Here is a 13,255-nt window from a genome sequence, read left to right as displayed (position 1 = left end):
TCGAGCTTCCCTCGGCAGCCATGCCACAAAATCCTCACCCTTGTCCTTACAGCTGAAATCCTGAGCTGCCTCTCAGCTCCCCCTCCTAGGCACTGAAAACATCTAACTCAGCAGACTGATCTGCACTGGTTTGTATTGTCAGCTTACGTACACAGTGTGTTTAAGCCAAATTGTGTCTGTATAATTAGACAGCCCCTGTGCATTTCTAACCTAACATGTATTTGCAGCTGTTTCTCTCTGCATCGGTCTGCAGAGATCCTCTTTAAAAAGAGGACAAACCCAGTCTCCTCTGGTGCCGTACCTGTCACTGCAGCTGTGCTCGGCTCTCAGGACCCTGCATGCAGGCCAGAGCTCCTGGCGTTTTTAAGCAGACCTAATCTGGTCTCCTCCCTTCTACAGCAGCTGGTATTTGCATTAGCAGCAATGCTGCTCTTAGCATTAGATTACATAGATCATTGGTAACATGGAATTTGGAGGCTACAACAGGAATTATGAAATCTTCCTTTCTCATTTCGGAGCAGAGCAGGATTGTTAGTCAGTGGGTTTTCTTTGGTTTATTCATCTGCATATACCACAGCAATGTTTGTAGTAGGTTTTGTGCACTAAATTAGTGAAAGTCTAGGGAAGACAGAAGTCTTGTTGAGTACAATTAGGTAACAACCACCTGCGCTAAGAACAGAGAGAGAGCTGAACTGAAACATCAAGCTCACATCAGGCCCTGTTAGATACTCACAGTTACTTCAACACCCTTAGAGGAGTTGAAACCTCTAAACCTGGGGGATGAAACATATAATTGCTGAAGGTAGGAAGAGGGGCACATCACTTGAAGTGAAAATTACTGTTGCCTACCTCTGAGCATCGCAATCTGGGACAGAAATTCCTGCAGATCAGAAATAGGCGTCTAGGGGATTATGCCACTAAATGGAGCGTTAGTCAATACGTAAGTAACCATAACATTAAACTTCAAGTCCTCCTGACTGTCTTCAGGGTGGAGAAATAACAGTATTACTGTGGGGGAATGCAGTTTAAACATGCCCTGAAGGACTCTTGCTGATTTTCTAATATATAAGATGTTATATCCTTCTGTATCTTTTTTTTTGCAGATAAATGAATTTGATCCTTGAAGGAAAGATTGATTGTCTAGATACACATAAAAATGACATAACTTCATTTGTCATGTACATAAGAGAATACAATTCTATTCGGGAATGCAGATATTTGATAATTTATAGGATTGGTTTCCCAGAAATGAAAACATCATGGGCAAATTGAGTCAGTTGAAGTACCTTTAAATGCCTGTTCTTTGAGATGTTTCCCAAGGCTTTTTGGATGCCCTAAATATCTTTTTCCCATGAAGGGAAATGGAGACAGCAAAAAGAGAAAATGGCAAAATATAACAAATTCAGGGCAAAAAAATAGTGAAACTGAAATAGTACCAGCAGTTAGGAGGCACAATGCGGTTCACAAGGGAATATATCCATAAATATCTGTGGCCAGTTAAAAGAACTAATACAATTTTTAAATGTATCGGGAACATGGTAATTGGTAGCAATTTTGTAGATTACATTGAAATAGCAAATTATCTGTCATAATGCAGAAGAGGCAGAAAGATTGAGTTAATTGTCATGTTTTGTCTTGCTGTAGCAACGAAATTTCGTATCTGTTATCGGTACTAAAAGAATTTTCAGTGGAAGCTACTTGAAATTCTGGAGTGGATAAAATCACTTTACTCAGGTAAACTGAAAGGTTTTGCTGCTGCAAAAATTACTTTTTACAAAGCCATATTAAACTTCAATAAACAGACTATTAGCAGGTCACAGATTAAAGTCAAAACAAATTCATAAATTCATAAAATCAAGATGAGGATAACTCACGTATTGTCCTTTAAATGATATCCTATGGCTAGATGTACATATGTAAGTTGTACATCCTGATATTAATGCAAGAAATCTACAATTTTTTCTCCTAGTAAATTGTGAGTAGCAACTATGAGGAGTATTAGATTTTTCCTTCATTGTTCTTTAAACACAGCTGAAGATCAGTCTCTCATTGTGAAACAGTATGATAAAAGTACATGTTCTTTTTAGACAGAAATACTCCTCCAGATAAGGATTTTATTGTGCACGGGGTACAGCTTTTTGGGGGGATTTAAAGTCATATTTTCAAGACGTAGATGAGTTTTAAAAGAATGTACCTTTTAACTTCTGCATAGAAATGAATATAACTTGAAAACAACATTTCATTACATTTGGGAAGAAATCCACAGTCCATGCTGCCTGCAGTGATTCCTGAGGTTTAAACTGTATGTGAAGTAGAGGAAACTTCCCCCATTTCTCCTTTTGGCTCCCCTCTTTCATTTCTGTGTTGGTTTAGCCTTTTCCCCATGGATCCCAGTGCTTGGTTTGAATGACCACATAGTTACAATTTGTGTGTCCATAGTGAAAGAAAAAGCAGTGTCAGTGTTTAATAACAGACACAACAGCATAGGCTTCATTTCTTAAAATGATCAGCTACGAAATACAAGAAGGTGTAAAGAACTCTTATTTTAATTCCACAGCGGCTGTCTGTATGTTAAATTTGAGGTGACAGATTTATTTACTGATACGCAGAACCAGCACAATAACCCCTTTTGTTGTGCATGTTGAAAACAGGAATCTATTTGCTCTCCACAAACCCAGCAATGTTCATACTGAAAAGTGATAGTGTATAAGTATTAAATTTAAGGCATAGTCAGCCAAAGATATTCTTGCCATCCCTGTTTATTATAAAATCTATATTTCCCAATTACTTAAGGCATTTTTCTTGTTTAAACTATTTTCATTATATCAGCACACCATGTTTCTGCCTGCCTAAAGGTTTGGACCTGCTTAAGCAAAGAACACGGCCTCTTGTTAGTGTCAGTTGTGGGGACTAACGACACATGAACTCACCAGCATCATCATAAAATACAGACCCCAGGACTTTCCGAACATTCAGATTTGCATTCGCACTGTGCAAAAAGGTAAGGAAGTGTAAAACTCAGTGTCAAATCATAAGTGCAAAATCTTAAAAATGGCTGGAACTTCTGGTATACTAGATATGAGTTACAGCAGAGCAAATTTGAGTGATAATGTCATGCTACCTATTTCAGTGGGAGTTCAGCAGATATTAGTAATGTGCTTTTGAAAATCCCATGGACTCACTTTGTACTTTTACTAGTTAGTAAAATTAAATAGTTTTGAAGAAATTGGCCCTGAGCTCCTGAATGAGAATATACTTCCCATTACTTAATTTCCCTTCAGATCAGTCTTGAAATGTTTAAAGTTCTTGGCTGAATATCTTTGATGTTGCTGAAACCAAAGTCTGAAACCAAAATCTGAAGGAGAGCTGCTTTTTCCATTTGTTGTCCTCTTAGATGTGGGTTCCCTTTAGAAAGATGACCTTTCAAACATTTATAGTGAGGGAATCTGTTTGAGGCAAAGGAAGAGAATAGTCTAAATCCTTAAGAGCATGCATTAGAACAGAGGCTTTTTTTAGATTTACAAAATTAGCAGAGGAAGAGGGAGAAAAGAAGACATATGCAAGGCACTATAGGCACCAGGCTTAACTATCCGAGATCACTGAGCTAGTGTGGAAGTTATCAAGTTCAAATCCAATCAATATGAGCAGTTAAAAATGAGCCGAACTTTGCTGTTCTGGATGTCCTTCTGGACTGCTTCACACATGGATGCATAGACATTTATAATATACATATATATACACATATTTGAGCATGTGTGGATGTATCTCCTTCCTGGGAGTAGAAGATGATAGACTGAAAGGGAAGGGGGAGAGGAATATGTTCTTTAAAGTTTCCTAAAAGATCTTTAGAGCTATGCCACTTCTGAGGACCGATGGGTTTGAGGCTGGGGAGCAGGAACACATTGTTTACGCTCCTCGTTGAATAGTTCATGACAGAGAACATTCACTATTCCCCTGCCTCTGTGTGTGTAAGCTCCACAGCCTTAATTCGGAAGTTGTGATTTTCTTGCTTCTGCGTGTCTGTATAGCTATGGTAGCTCTTCTGGGGAGAGGCTGCTTTTGAACATATTCTGCCTGCAGTGATATCCGAGCAGCAGAGGGACAGAGGTCCCAGGGAATGCAAAGTGTGCAGCACTGCATGTGCCTGCGTAAAGCAAAGGCTTTCCACGCTATGCTGGCTCCTTCGCTATGTGTATGCTATACTAGGCTTTTACACACACTTTGTGGGATTACTTTGAAGATTGTCTGACATGTTTATGTGCATGCATATACACTATGTATGTCTTTAAAAGAACATTTATTCTGGGCAGCTTTTCCTGTTAGTTTTTTGCTATTGTCCTTCATGGCTAGCTTGCTTTCCTTCTGCTGTATTTCACAAATATTAAAAATAAGGCTATCAAGATTAATTGGGTTTTAATATTTACTGTCCCTTCTGAATAGAATTTTTTTCCCATGGATGTACAGATCACCTTCTGAAGAGCTAGATTTACTGCAATTGGTCACTAATACACCATTTTTGCTAAACAGAAAAATTCTAAATAGATTTTAAATTTAGACTTTAAAATATTAGATACACATCTGTGTTTTTCTTTCTTAAATAATAATTTGCCAAAGAAACTGGACCGAAATGCCAGATCTCCTCCTATACTGGGGAAGCCGCTATGTTACTTAGCGTTACTTAAATTGGCAGAGGGAGGTTGCTTTATTGTCAGGTGCTATGTAGGGTGCAATCTCCTGTAGAAACTCCTCTTCACTGCACTGACATGTCATTAGTGTAAGTGGTGGCTGGGTAAGACAGACGTGGTTGGGATTTCATATACCAGAGGAATGCCTCTAGTTTTGGCTGGCAGGGGGTGGGGGACTGGGGGCCATGGCATGTGATGGAGGCTGTGGCACCCTTCAGGTGACTGGTTTGATCCTGGATTGGGAAGCCCTGAAGTGGCTTCCAGCTACCTGTATGTTACCTCTGGATGTCATTCTGATCCAAGGTCTAGGTGAGGTGTCTTAGCTTTGTGCCAAGTGACCGAGGTCTTAGCCTAGGGACGTGACACAGGTCCACAGAGAGATGCAGTTCCCATAGTTCAGAAAGTTTCAGTGAGTCACTCACACAGTGACAGAGTCACATCTGTGAATTTCTGCAGGATCAAGCCCTGGACCTGTGGTGAGGGGTTAGATATGTGGACAGCAGTTGCGAATTTTAAAATAGATTCAATTAGAACTTCTTATGTTTCATTGTTGGTCTCTGAAACTTTTCCAGTAGCTTTTAGGACCCCTCCTAAAATCATATGTGGTGAGATACCACCGGGTTTCAAAGTTCAGCTTTACCCAAAACCATGTCAGTGTTTTCTACCTGCCTCTCTCATTTAACTAGAATTGACTGCAATTCATTTGACAACTTCATAGCCTGGGAATAGTTGTCTGTGAGATTTTAGTATTGGAACACGTGTGGAGGGATGGGGCCGTGTATGTCACATGCCTGTCTTCTGATGTGGAAGATGATGCCATACCAACTGGTGGCCCTGCAGAGCTGGAGTCGCTCTGTTAATATATCCATGTCTGTAATACTGCTCTCCCATTCTACTTACAATCTGTACAGGCAAACAGGGAGTGCAGGGAACAGCTAAAGAAAAACAATAATCAAGGGAATTGTATGCTGAGTGTCTTCACATACAATATTGACTGTCTTCAGATGGGAACCCTGGCCTGAAAGATAGTGCTGAATCAGGGGATGAAGAAACTATAGTCTATGCTTTTGCAGAGACCAAACACTTTATAACGACCACCTCAGCCCACAGCCCAAAGTTGGACTCATGGTAGAGACTTGCAGAGCAGAGCAGGCCCATGGCCCGTGTTTTTGTCCTTCTACAGACATGTCAGTGCTTCAACAGCAATTTTTGTCACTGCAGTGCCGCTGAGGGCCATGCCGTGACATTGGTTATGTTTGTGTTCCCTGCCTTTCTTTTACCAAACTGCTCCAGGTCACAGCAAAGGGAGATCTTGAGATGCAATAAATCAGTGTTGGCTCTGAGGTGCCATGGATTGCTAGACAGAGTGGGTCCCATCCCAGTTTGAACTTGGGAAGAGGACATACCACAGGAAGAAATGCTGGATTGAAGTAAGATACAAGCTGCTTGGAAAAGCTGAAATAAAATGAAATAAAACAAAATAAAACAAAATGAAATAAAATGAAATAAAATAATAAAATAAAATAAATAAAATAATAAAATAAAACCACCTCAACAACCCTGAAGTTGTCTGTAAAAGCTAAAATACAATTTAGGCTTTCCTATGTAATTCTAGCCCTAAGTTAGGTGCACGGTGAGTCTGGAGAGTAACGGTGCTTCCTTTCTTTTAGAAGAAAATGGGCCATCCTAACTCTGCACCTCCATGCTGTGGGATTAGATGTTGTTGCCTGGTAGAGTTCTGCAGGCAGCAGTTCGGAGGCTTAAGTCCCTAACTGCTGTCCTTCTTTCACAAATGGTAGAGGTCTCACAGCAACAACCAGCAAGGATATTGTAACTGGCAATATTGACAGGGACAATTTATAGCCTATTGTGTGGATGCAGCTGCTGAGCATTCATGTCCTGCCACCATCTTGGCATTCCTGACTCTATTTTTGACAAAGGACATTTAACAAGGAATACCTTCATATCTTAGCATAACTTCTATCTTGCCCGTTTGCATTTTTTCTCTGTTCCCTTTCTCCAGCTTTCCCTCCTTTCCATACTTCTCCTCACACACGCACACCTCAGGAAAAGTAAAAAAGTGTGCATTTGGGGCAATGAAGCTAAAACCATTATCATACACAAGGAATAAAACTCTGTAGCAGAAAAAATGGTTGTTGACATGTCAGGTCATCTCAACATCATTTTTAGATTCATTTTTCAGCTGTTTTTCTAGTTACTGGTGCTATTTCCTGACAGTAAGTGGACAGCACAAACTAAAAAGGGCAAAGTAACATCCCATAAGTAGTCGAACAGTGGGTGGAAAATGGTAGTAGATTATTTTCCCCAGGGGAATTGGGTAGGGTCAGGGTGAGGAAAGAAAAGCTGAGATTCTCATTTCCATCCATGCTTTTTTCCTGGGGTACAGCACAGTCACATGATGTGAAGGACACGCTGTGCAATTGCACCTATCAGTCCAGAAATGTTCACCCCATGGGTGTCCTGCTCTGAGGAGATGGCTTGCTCCATCATTGAGGCAGAGGCTTGCTGGGGTTTCAGGAAGCTGGGCAAACGGCCTTAAGATTTTCTGGGTGATGCCCAGAGTACCAAACAGTTTAGGCAGAAAGAACTGATATAAATTAAAAGTAAGTGACTTGTGGCATCTTGGAAAACAGCCCTATTCTTGGTTCTTTTTTTTATTTTCCAAAGCTTCCCCTCTTTTCCATCATGCCTGCTGGGAGGCTTGGCCCGCTGGCTAGCTCAGCACACAGGAGAATATCTGGTGTGGCTGTGATTGACAGGGCCATGGTGTCCTGTCAGGGAGGCTGTGTTTTAGAAACAAAACTGCTTTGGGAAATTGGAAAAACACGGCTTCCAGTGAACTAAGCTGAAAGTGCCTTTCAAACATACGGATGCTCATCCTTTTCTATTCCTTTTCCTTCTATTATCTATCTACAGTTCTCATGGGGAGGCAGAGAGGTCTCTTCTCCTGGTCCATGCTTCTCTTCCTTCTCTCTCCTCTCCCTGTCTTTCACCCCTGAAGTATCTCAGCAATGTCAGGAGGCTGGTATGCCCCGGAGGGTAAGAATAGCCTACAATGGCAGAGATAACTCCTGTTGTTGTTTGTCTGCTTGCAGTTGTCTGGAAAGAGGATCCATACAAGAGGTAGGAGCAATTGGACCTGAGAAGCTAGGACTTTTGCAAGACAAACTGTTAAAGCCTTAAGAAGATTTGTTCCAGCATCCAAAACTAACAGTCCTGTTCAACTCATCAAAATAATCCTTCATCAATACGTCCTTGTGTCCAGGTTTCTCATTTCCGTTCTTTACCCTTAAAATTCCTTTTTTTATTTTCCTTTTTATTTTCTTTCTTCCCTGTTTAGGTCTCATCTCCTTTGGAAATGCCAAAATTGTTAGAACATCAGAAGCTGGAAGTATTGTGAGCCTGTTCAAACATGGAGCACTGGGACTCGCTGGGATTTTTGATTGTCACACTCAACTATAATGTGACTATTGTGGGTAAGTACTTTAAACAAGCCTCTTCTTTCTTTTGCTGCTCTGTATCCTAGAGCCACCCAAGTGTCCTACTGATAATTTCTAGCTATGCCTCCATGATCCTTACAATAAGAAGCTGTTATTTAGATAAATGGTTTGAGTGGTTAATGTATTTATTTTCTTGTTAGACAGATTCCTACTCCTTCTCTCATAGATTTTTTCTGAAGTTCAGGTACAGTATTCTGGCAAGGTTTTAAAATTTGGCTTTTCTTGGTGTCTGAGCTTCCAGTCAGCTCTAATGGCTGCTGTAGGGGTCATGGTAAAAACACACAGAAGTAATGCTTTATTTATACCACATAAAGTGAATGGTGGAATGTATACAATAGCTTTAGCAATGAATGAAAAAGTTTAAAGAAGGGCCAAAAAAAAACCCTCTCTTTTACAGAAAGAAGTTTGTGGTTTATTACAGTGGTGGCTAATTACCATTGCTTTTCAGTCTTTATAAATCGTGTGAAGAAAGTTCACATGATTTAAAAGAAATACAGTTGTGTTTTCCTCAGCTAACAGCGACCTGAGTGCTTCTCTTTTTTTATCTGTATTTAAATAAGCCACTGTGCTTTTTCATGGGCTACTTTGAGCAAAGTGTAGCCAGAGAAAGACTTTCAAGGGCCTTTCAAAGACCCCTTGCCCCCAGTCGTGGACAGCTGCTGTAGTTTGTGCTGTGCATTGCAGGGAGTATCCAACTAAGGCGCAGGGGAGGAGGGTGAAGGGGCTTGTTCTAGTATGTTTAATCAAGATTGAGTCATTAGGGAAGGTGATATGTGGAGGGGTTATCTCTAAAATGTATGTCATACTAAACTACTTCCTAAGGAGCCATTGATTTTTCTTAAGCAGCACTCTCTATTGTACCTGTTCTAATTAAAAATTGATAGTGAAATAGCAGGTAGTATTTTGAGCTTAATTAACTAATGTGCTTCAAACACTTTGAGGTCCTTGCAGGGAAAAAATGTTACCTAAGGATGAAGCATTGCTTACTAAAGATGACTGATTCTGTACAGCTGGTGTTTTCTATTGATGCACACTATGTTGGAAAGATAGTAACAGTACAGCCTGTCACCAAAATGCAGAAAGCTGAAAGCACGGCAAAACCACCACTAAATTTCAGGTGATTAAAGATAAAAAGGAAAGGCCTCAATTTATTTATGGTTAAAAAATGTATTATTTTGCTGGGAGCAGCAATTTTTTCTGATGATCTCTCATGTGGCTTCTATATCCTTAACCTTATTGCAGCTAAAGTTTTTCCACTTCAGGGTGCAGTTTTACTGTTCTAGCGCATAATCAGCCTACTTGCCACAAACGGGTTTATATGGGGCATTCAAACTCCATGTTCAGTACAATAGTAGATATCATACAATGTTGAGGAAATATTGGAGTATTTTCATATTCACACCCACTACAGGGTAATAGATTTACAGAAAGTAGAAAAGAATATTATTCAAGACAATACCTGTAAATAATCATATATTTTATAGGAAAAAATGCATTGGGATCTGGATTTTTTGAAAGCTTTTAGAATGTGTATTGGTGCTGTTTCACAAGACTGCCTTTAAAACCTTGTCATGTGAGACGTGCAATCACTATTAATGACTTGAGATTTTCAGTGCATTTCTCAGCCATTAACTCCATATAATGTGCTTCTTTCAAGTCACTGGCTCTTGCTGTTTGTCTGTCTGTGGTTACAACTATTTTTTTAACCATTCCTTTAAAGCGCAGAATTAATCCTATCACTCTTTTCTGTTTGCTTGGTTTTTGTTCATAAGTGTTTGGGTTTTTTCCACTTACCTTGGCACATTTTAAAAATATGTGAAATTAAAGCAGAGGATTATTAAATTAAAATACTTTTCAAAACTATATAGGGAGCTTGTGACAGGACTCAAAAGGAAATTTGAGAAATCCAAGTGCTAAACTTAACTTCAGATGTTGATTTTTTCCATGTGTTTGTACAGAGTATATTTTTAATCTTTTGACAATGTAACAGTATATCTTTAGGCCTTCCTGTCTTGTCCAAGAAAAAGATTTTTTTCTTTTATTTTCTTCTTTTTTTTTTGATAAATAACTTTATGTCACTAATACAGCAGTGTGTGTAACTACAAAAAAAACCCTTTTAGTAAAAACCTACTCCATCCAAAGTCCTCCAAGAAACTGTCATGAACAATATAGTCTCATTCAAAAGATAGGATATGTAGGGTACCAATGTCTGATTTTCAGTGTTATTGTAATAGAATAAGGCCTGATCTTTCCAACTAAGGTGGATGAGATCAAGCCCTACCTAATGCATCATACAAAAGAATTCAGGGAAAGATGAAGCAAGCAATGTATGAAAATACGAAGCTTGTAAAGCTTCACTTAGTATTGGTATCAAGACACAAGGCAGCTTTTGGGCTGAATGGAGAGAGCAGCTGCGCACCAAGGTTGGAAGACATGATCAAGATGGGGCAACCAAAGAAACAGCAGAGAGAAATGATTGGGTAACGTGCACACAAAAATGTACATTTGTAGAACATCTTTCATATGTTTGCTAATAGCACTTGTTAACTAGCTTACTAGTAAATACCAGTCTAGATGCAACAGAGGTATTTTGTTGGCTGTAGCAAACTTCACATACAATTTCATGGCCAAGACCAAGAACAAATACTATGTCATGGAACAACCTTGTATACCTAGAAGTTCCATACTGTGTTAGATAATCTATATTATCAAAATAGGACAAAATTCAGGTGCGGAGGTATGAACCCAACAGCAAGGAAGATCTGTAAGTGAAATGGGATTATTAACTCAGTTGTGAACTCTTTTTATTAGACTTGGACATATTCAGAGTGTTTTCATTAGGCTGAGGTTTCCACTGGCATGGCTTATTGTACATCAAACTCCTACACTGTTGAGCCTAGATGAAGGTTGTGGAATGTGTCAGCTAACACATTTTCAAATGACTTTGAGTCCCAGTCCAAACAAAACTAAAGAGGATCTATTAAGAGGGGAGCCTGATCACAGAGGCTAGTTCTTCAAACGTTTTGTGTATAGAGAGAGCATCACTATATTACCTGCCTTCCCTTCCTTCTCAGTGCTCTGACTCTTTTTCTTACCTTTTCTTCCCTTCTAGGAAAGATCTGGCTAATGTTAGTAATTCTGCTGCGAATGGCAGTGGTAGTGTTAGCGGGCTATTCACTCTACCAAGATGAGCAGGAGCGCTTCATCTGCAACACCCTGCAACCAGGATGCTCCAATGTCTGCTATGATTTGTTCTCTCCTGTATCTCACTTTAGATTCTGGCTCATTCAGACTGTGTCTATCCTGCTACCTTATGCTGCATTCAGCGTTTACGTTCTGCACAAAGTAGCTAGGTACATTGTAAGAATGCACTGTTTGGCACATGGATGCGAGGGGAACAAGGGTTTATCAAGCCCCAAAGACCTGAAGGAGCCCTGTAGAGGTGCTGTTGTCAATAGATTAGATTGTGTTGCAGACAACCTAAGTGTCCTTAATTTTTCTGGGGCATATGCTGTTCATCTTCTTTTTAGGACACTACTTGAGGCTGCCTTTGCAGCTGTGCAATACTTCCTCTTTGGATTTTTTGTTCCTGAGCGGTTTTCCTGCTACCATTCACCTTGCACAAGCACAGTTGACTGTTATATCTCTCGGCCCACTGAGAAATCCATCATGATGATTTTCATCTGGGGAGTCAGCAGCCTAACCTTTCTGCTTAGCCTTGCCGATCTTTTCTGTGCGCTCCACAGAATGACAGCAAGAAACCAAAAGAACAAGCTGCTGGCAAACCTCCGCAAAGAGAATGAGTGCATTTTAAACCTGCCCCCAGTACAGCATGGTAGCTCTTCTCCACCTCAAAATCAAGACCGTCCAGTATCAAATAGCAGCCAAACCAGTGATGGCTCCTGCTCACTTCTCTCTGAAGAGGAAGAAGAGGCTGTTCTTCATCCTGAAGTGGTCTCTCAGCAAACTGCTAGCACTAACCTTAACAGCAACAGCCATAAGCCTTGTATATCAGGAGATCTTGCTATTAAGCAAGATAGCACTGAAGAACCCTTGTGTACTAGTGACCACCAAGGAACTACATGTGGGCAAGTGAGACCCAGGCTTCAGCAAGACTTCATTAAAGATACTGCCCTGACTTTGAGACCTCAGATCAAGTCTCACCTTGGAGTTTCTTCCTCTGTAGTTCAGAGCAAACTTTTAGGATACTACCCTTCAGCTGAGCTAAAAACCCCTGATGCACAATCAAATTATAGCAGTACTAGTTGCTTGAGGTCAAAAAAGTCGGAATGGGTGTAGAGCCCTAAGTGACCACTGCCCTGTGACCCGGGCAGGACAAGTCATTGCATCACTGAGGAGGTTTCAGGTGGTTTCAGCTGGATCCCTTGGCTGTGGTTATGCTGCAGATATACCCTACTATGGTGTGTTCCTCCAGCGATGAGGAAGCAAAAACCTTGGATCAGATTTTGAAGGAGGATACTGCATTAAGGGAACTGTTCTTCAAAAAATGTAGCACATTTTTGTTTTTTCTGAGTGTAAGAGACTTTAAAAAGCTCTTGCCTGTCGCTGATGTGACTGACCTGGTTTTCCAGCAGTACGTGTGAACACTTGTTTACCTTAACCTAATTTCATTGCAAAAGATTGAGCTGAGGAAAGATATGACTTTTAAACACAGTTGTATGTTGTCTACTCTCAGAAGGTTAATTTATCTCCTCATACTAAATTCTCAAAGCCCACTCTAAGAAAGGATATTCAAGCAAGAAGAGCAGACAGTGAATAAAATAAAAACACATGTTCTGTAGCAGAGTGTTAAAGTGTTAAAAAACCCCTGGATCTTACTTATGGAAGGCTATACCTATCCTAGTCAGCAATGCCATGCCAGTACCTTTCTCTGCCCCTGATGTTAGCTGGCACAGTTTGACAACATCTGAGTTGTTCAACCCTAATAGCCTCCCAAACAAGGTGGCTTCACCCAGATTACCTGTCGGGAATGGTCCTGTGCTTGAGAATTGCTCAGGAGACAGCTAGGTGGTGTGAGCCAGAAGGGTG

The 13,255-nt window shown here is 40.3% G+C and overlaps 1 protein-coding gene across 1 annotated transcript; it reads left to right on the top strand.

Moving 5' to 3' along the window:
• The first annotated feature begins 8,118 nt into the window (after nt 1-8,118).
• Nucleotides 8,119-12,505, top strand: GJD4 (gap junction protein delta 4). Its single transcript, XM_030506997.1, has 2 exons — nt 8,119-8,182; nt 11,319-12,505. Exons 1-2 carry the CDS (start codon nt 8,119-8,121, stop codon nt 12,503-12,505), a joined length of 1,251 nt encoding a protein of 416 aa, XP_030362857.1.
• The last annotated feature ends 750 nt before the right edge of the window (nt 12,506-13,255 follow it).

This window comes from Strigops habroptila, chromosome 1 (genome assembly GCF_004027225.2).
Source record: "Strigops habroptila isolate Jane chromosome 1, bStrHab1.2.pri, whole genome shotgun sequence".
Taxonomy (NCBI): domain Eukaryota; kingdom Metazoa; phylum Chordata; class Aves; order Psittaciformes; family Psittacidae; genus Strigops; species Strigops habroptila.
This window is presented reverse-complemented; position numbering and strand designations above follow the sequence as displayed.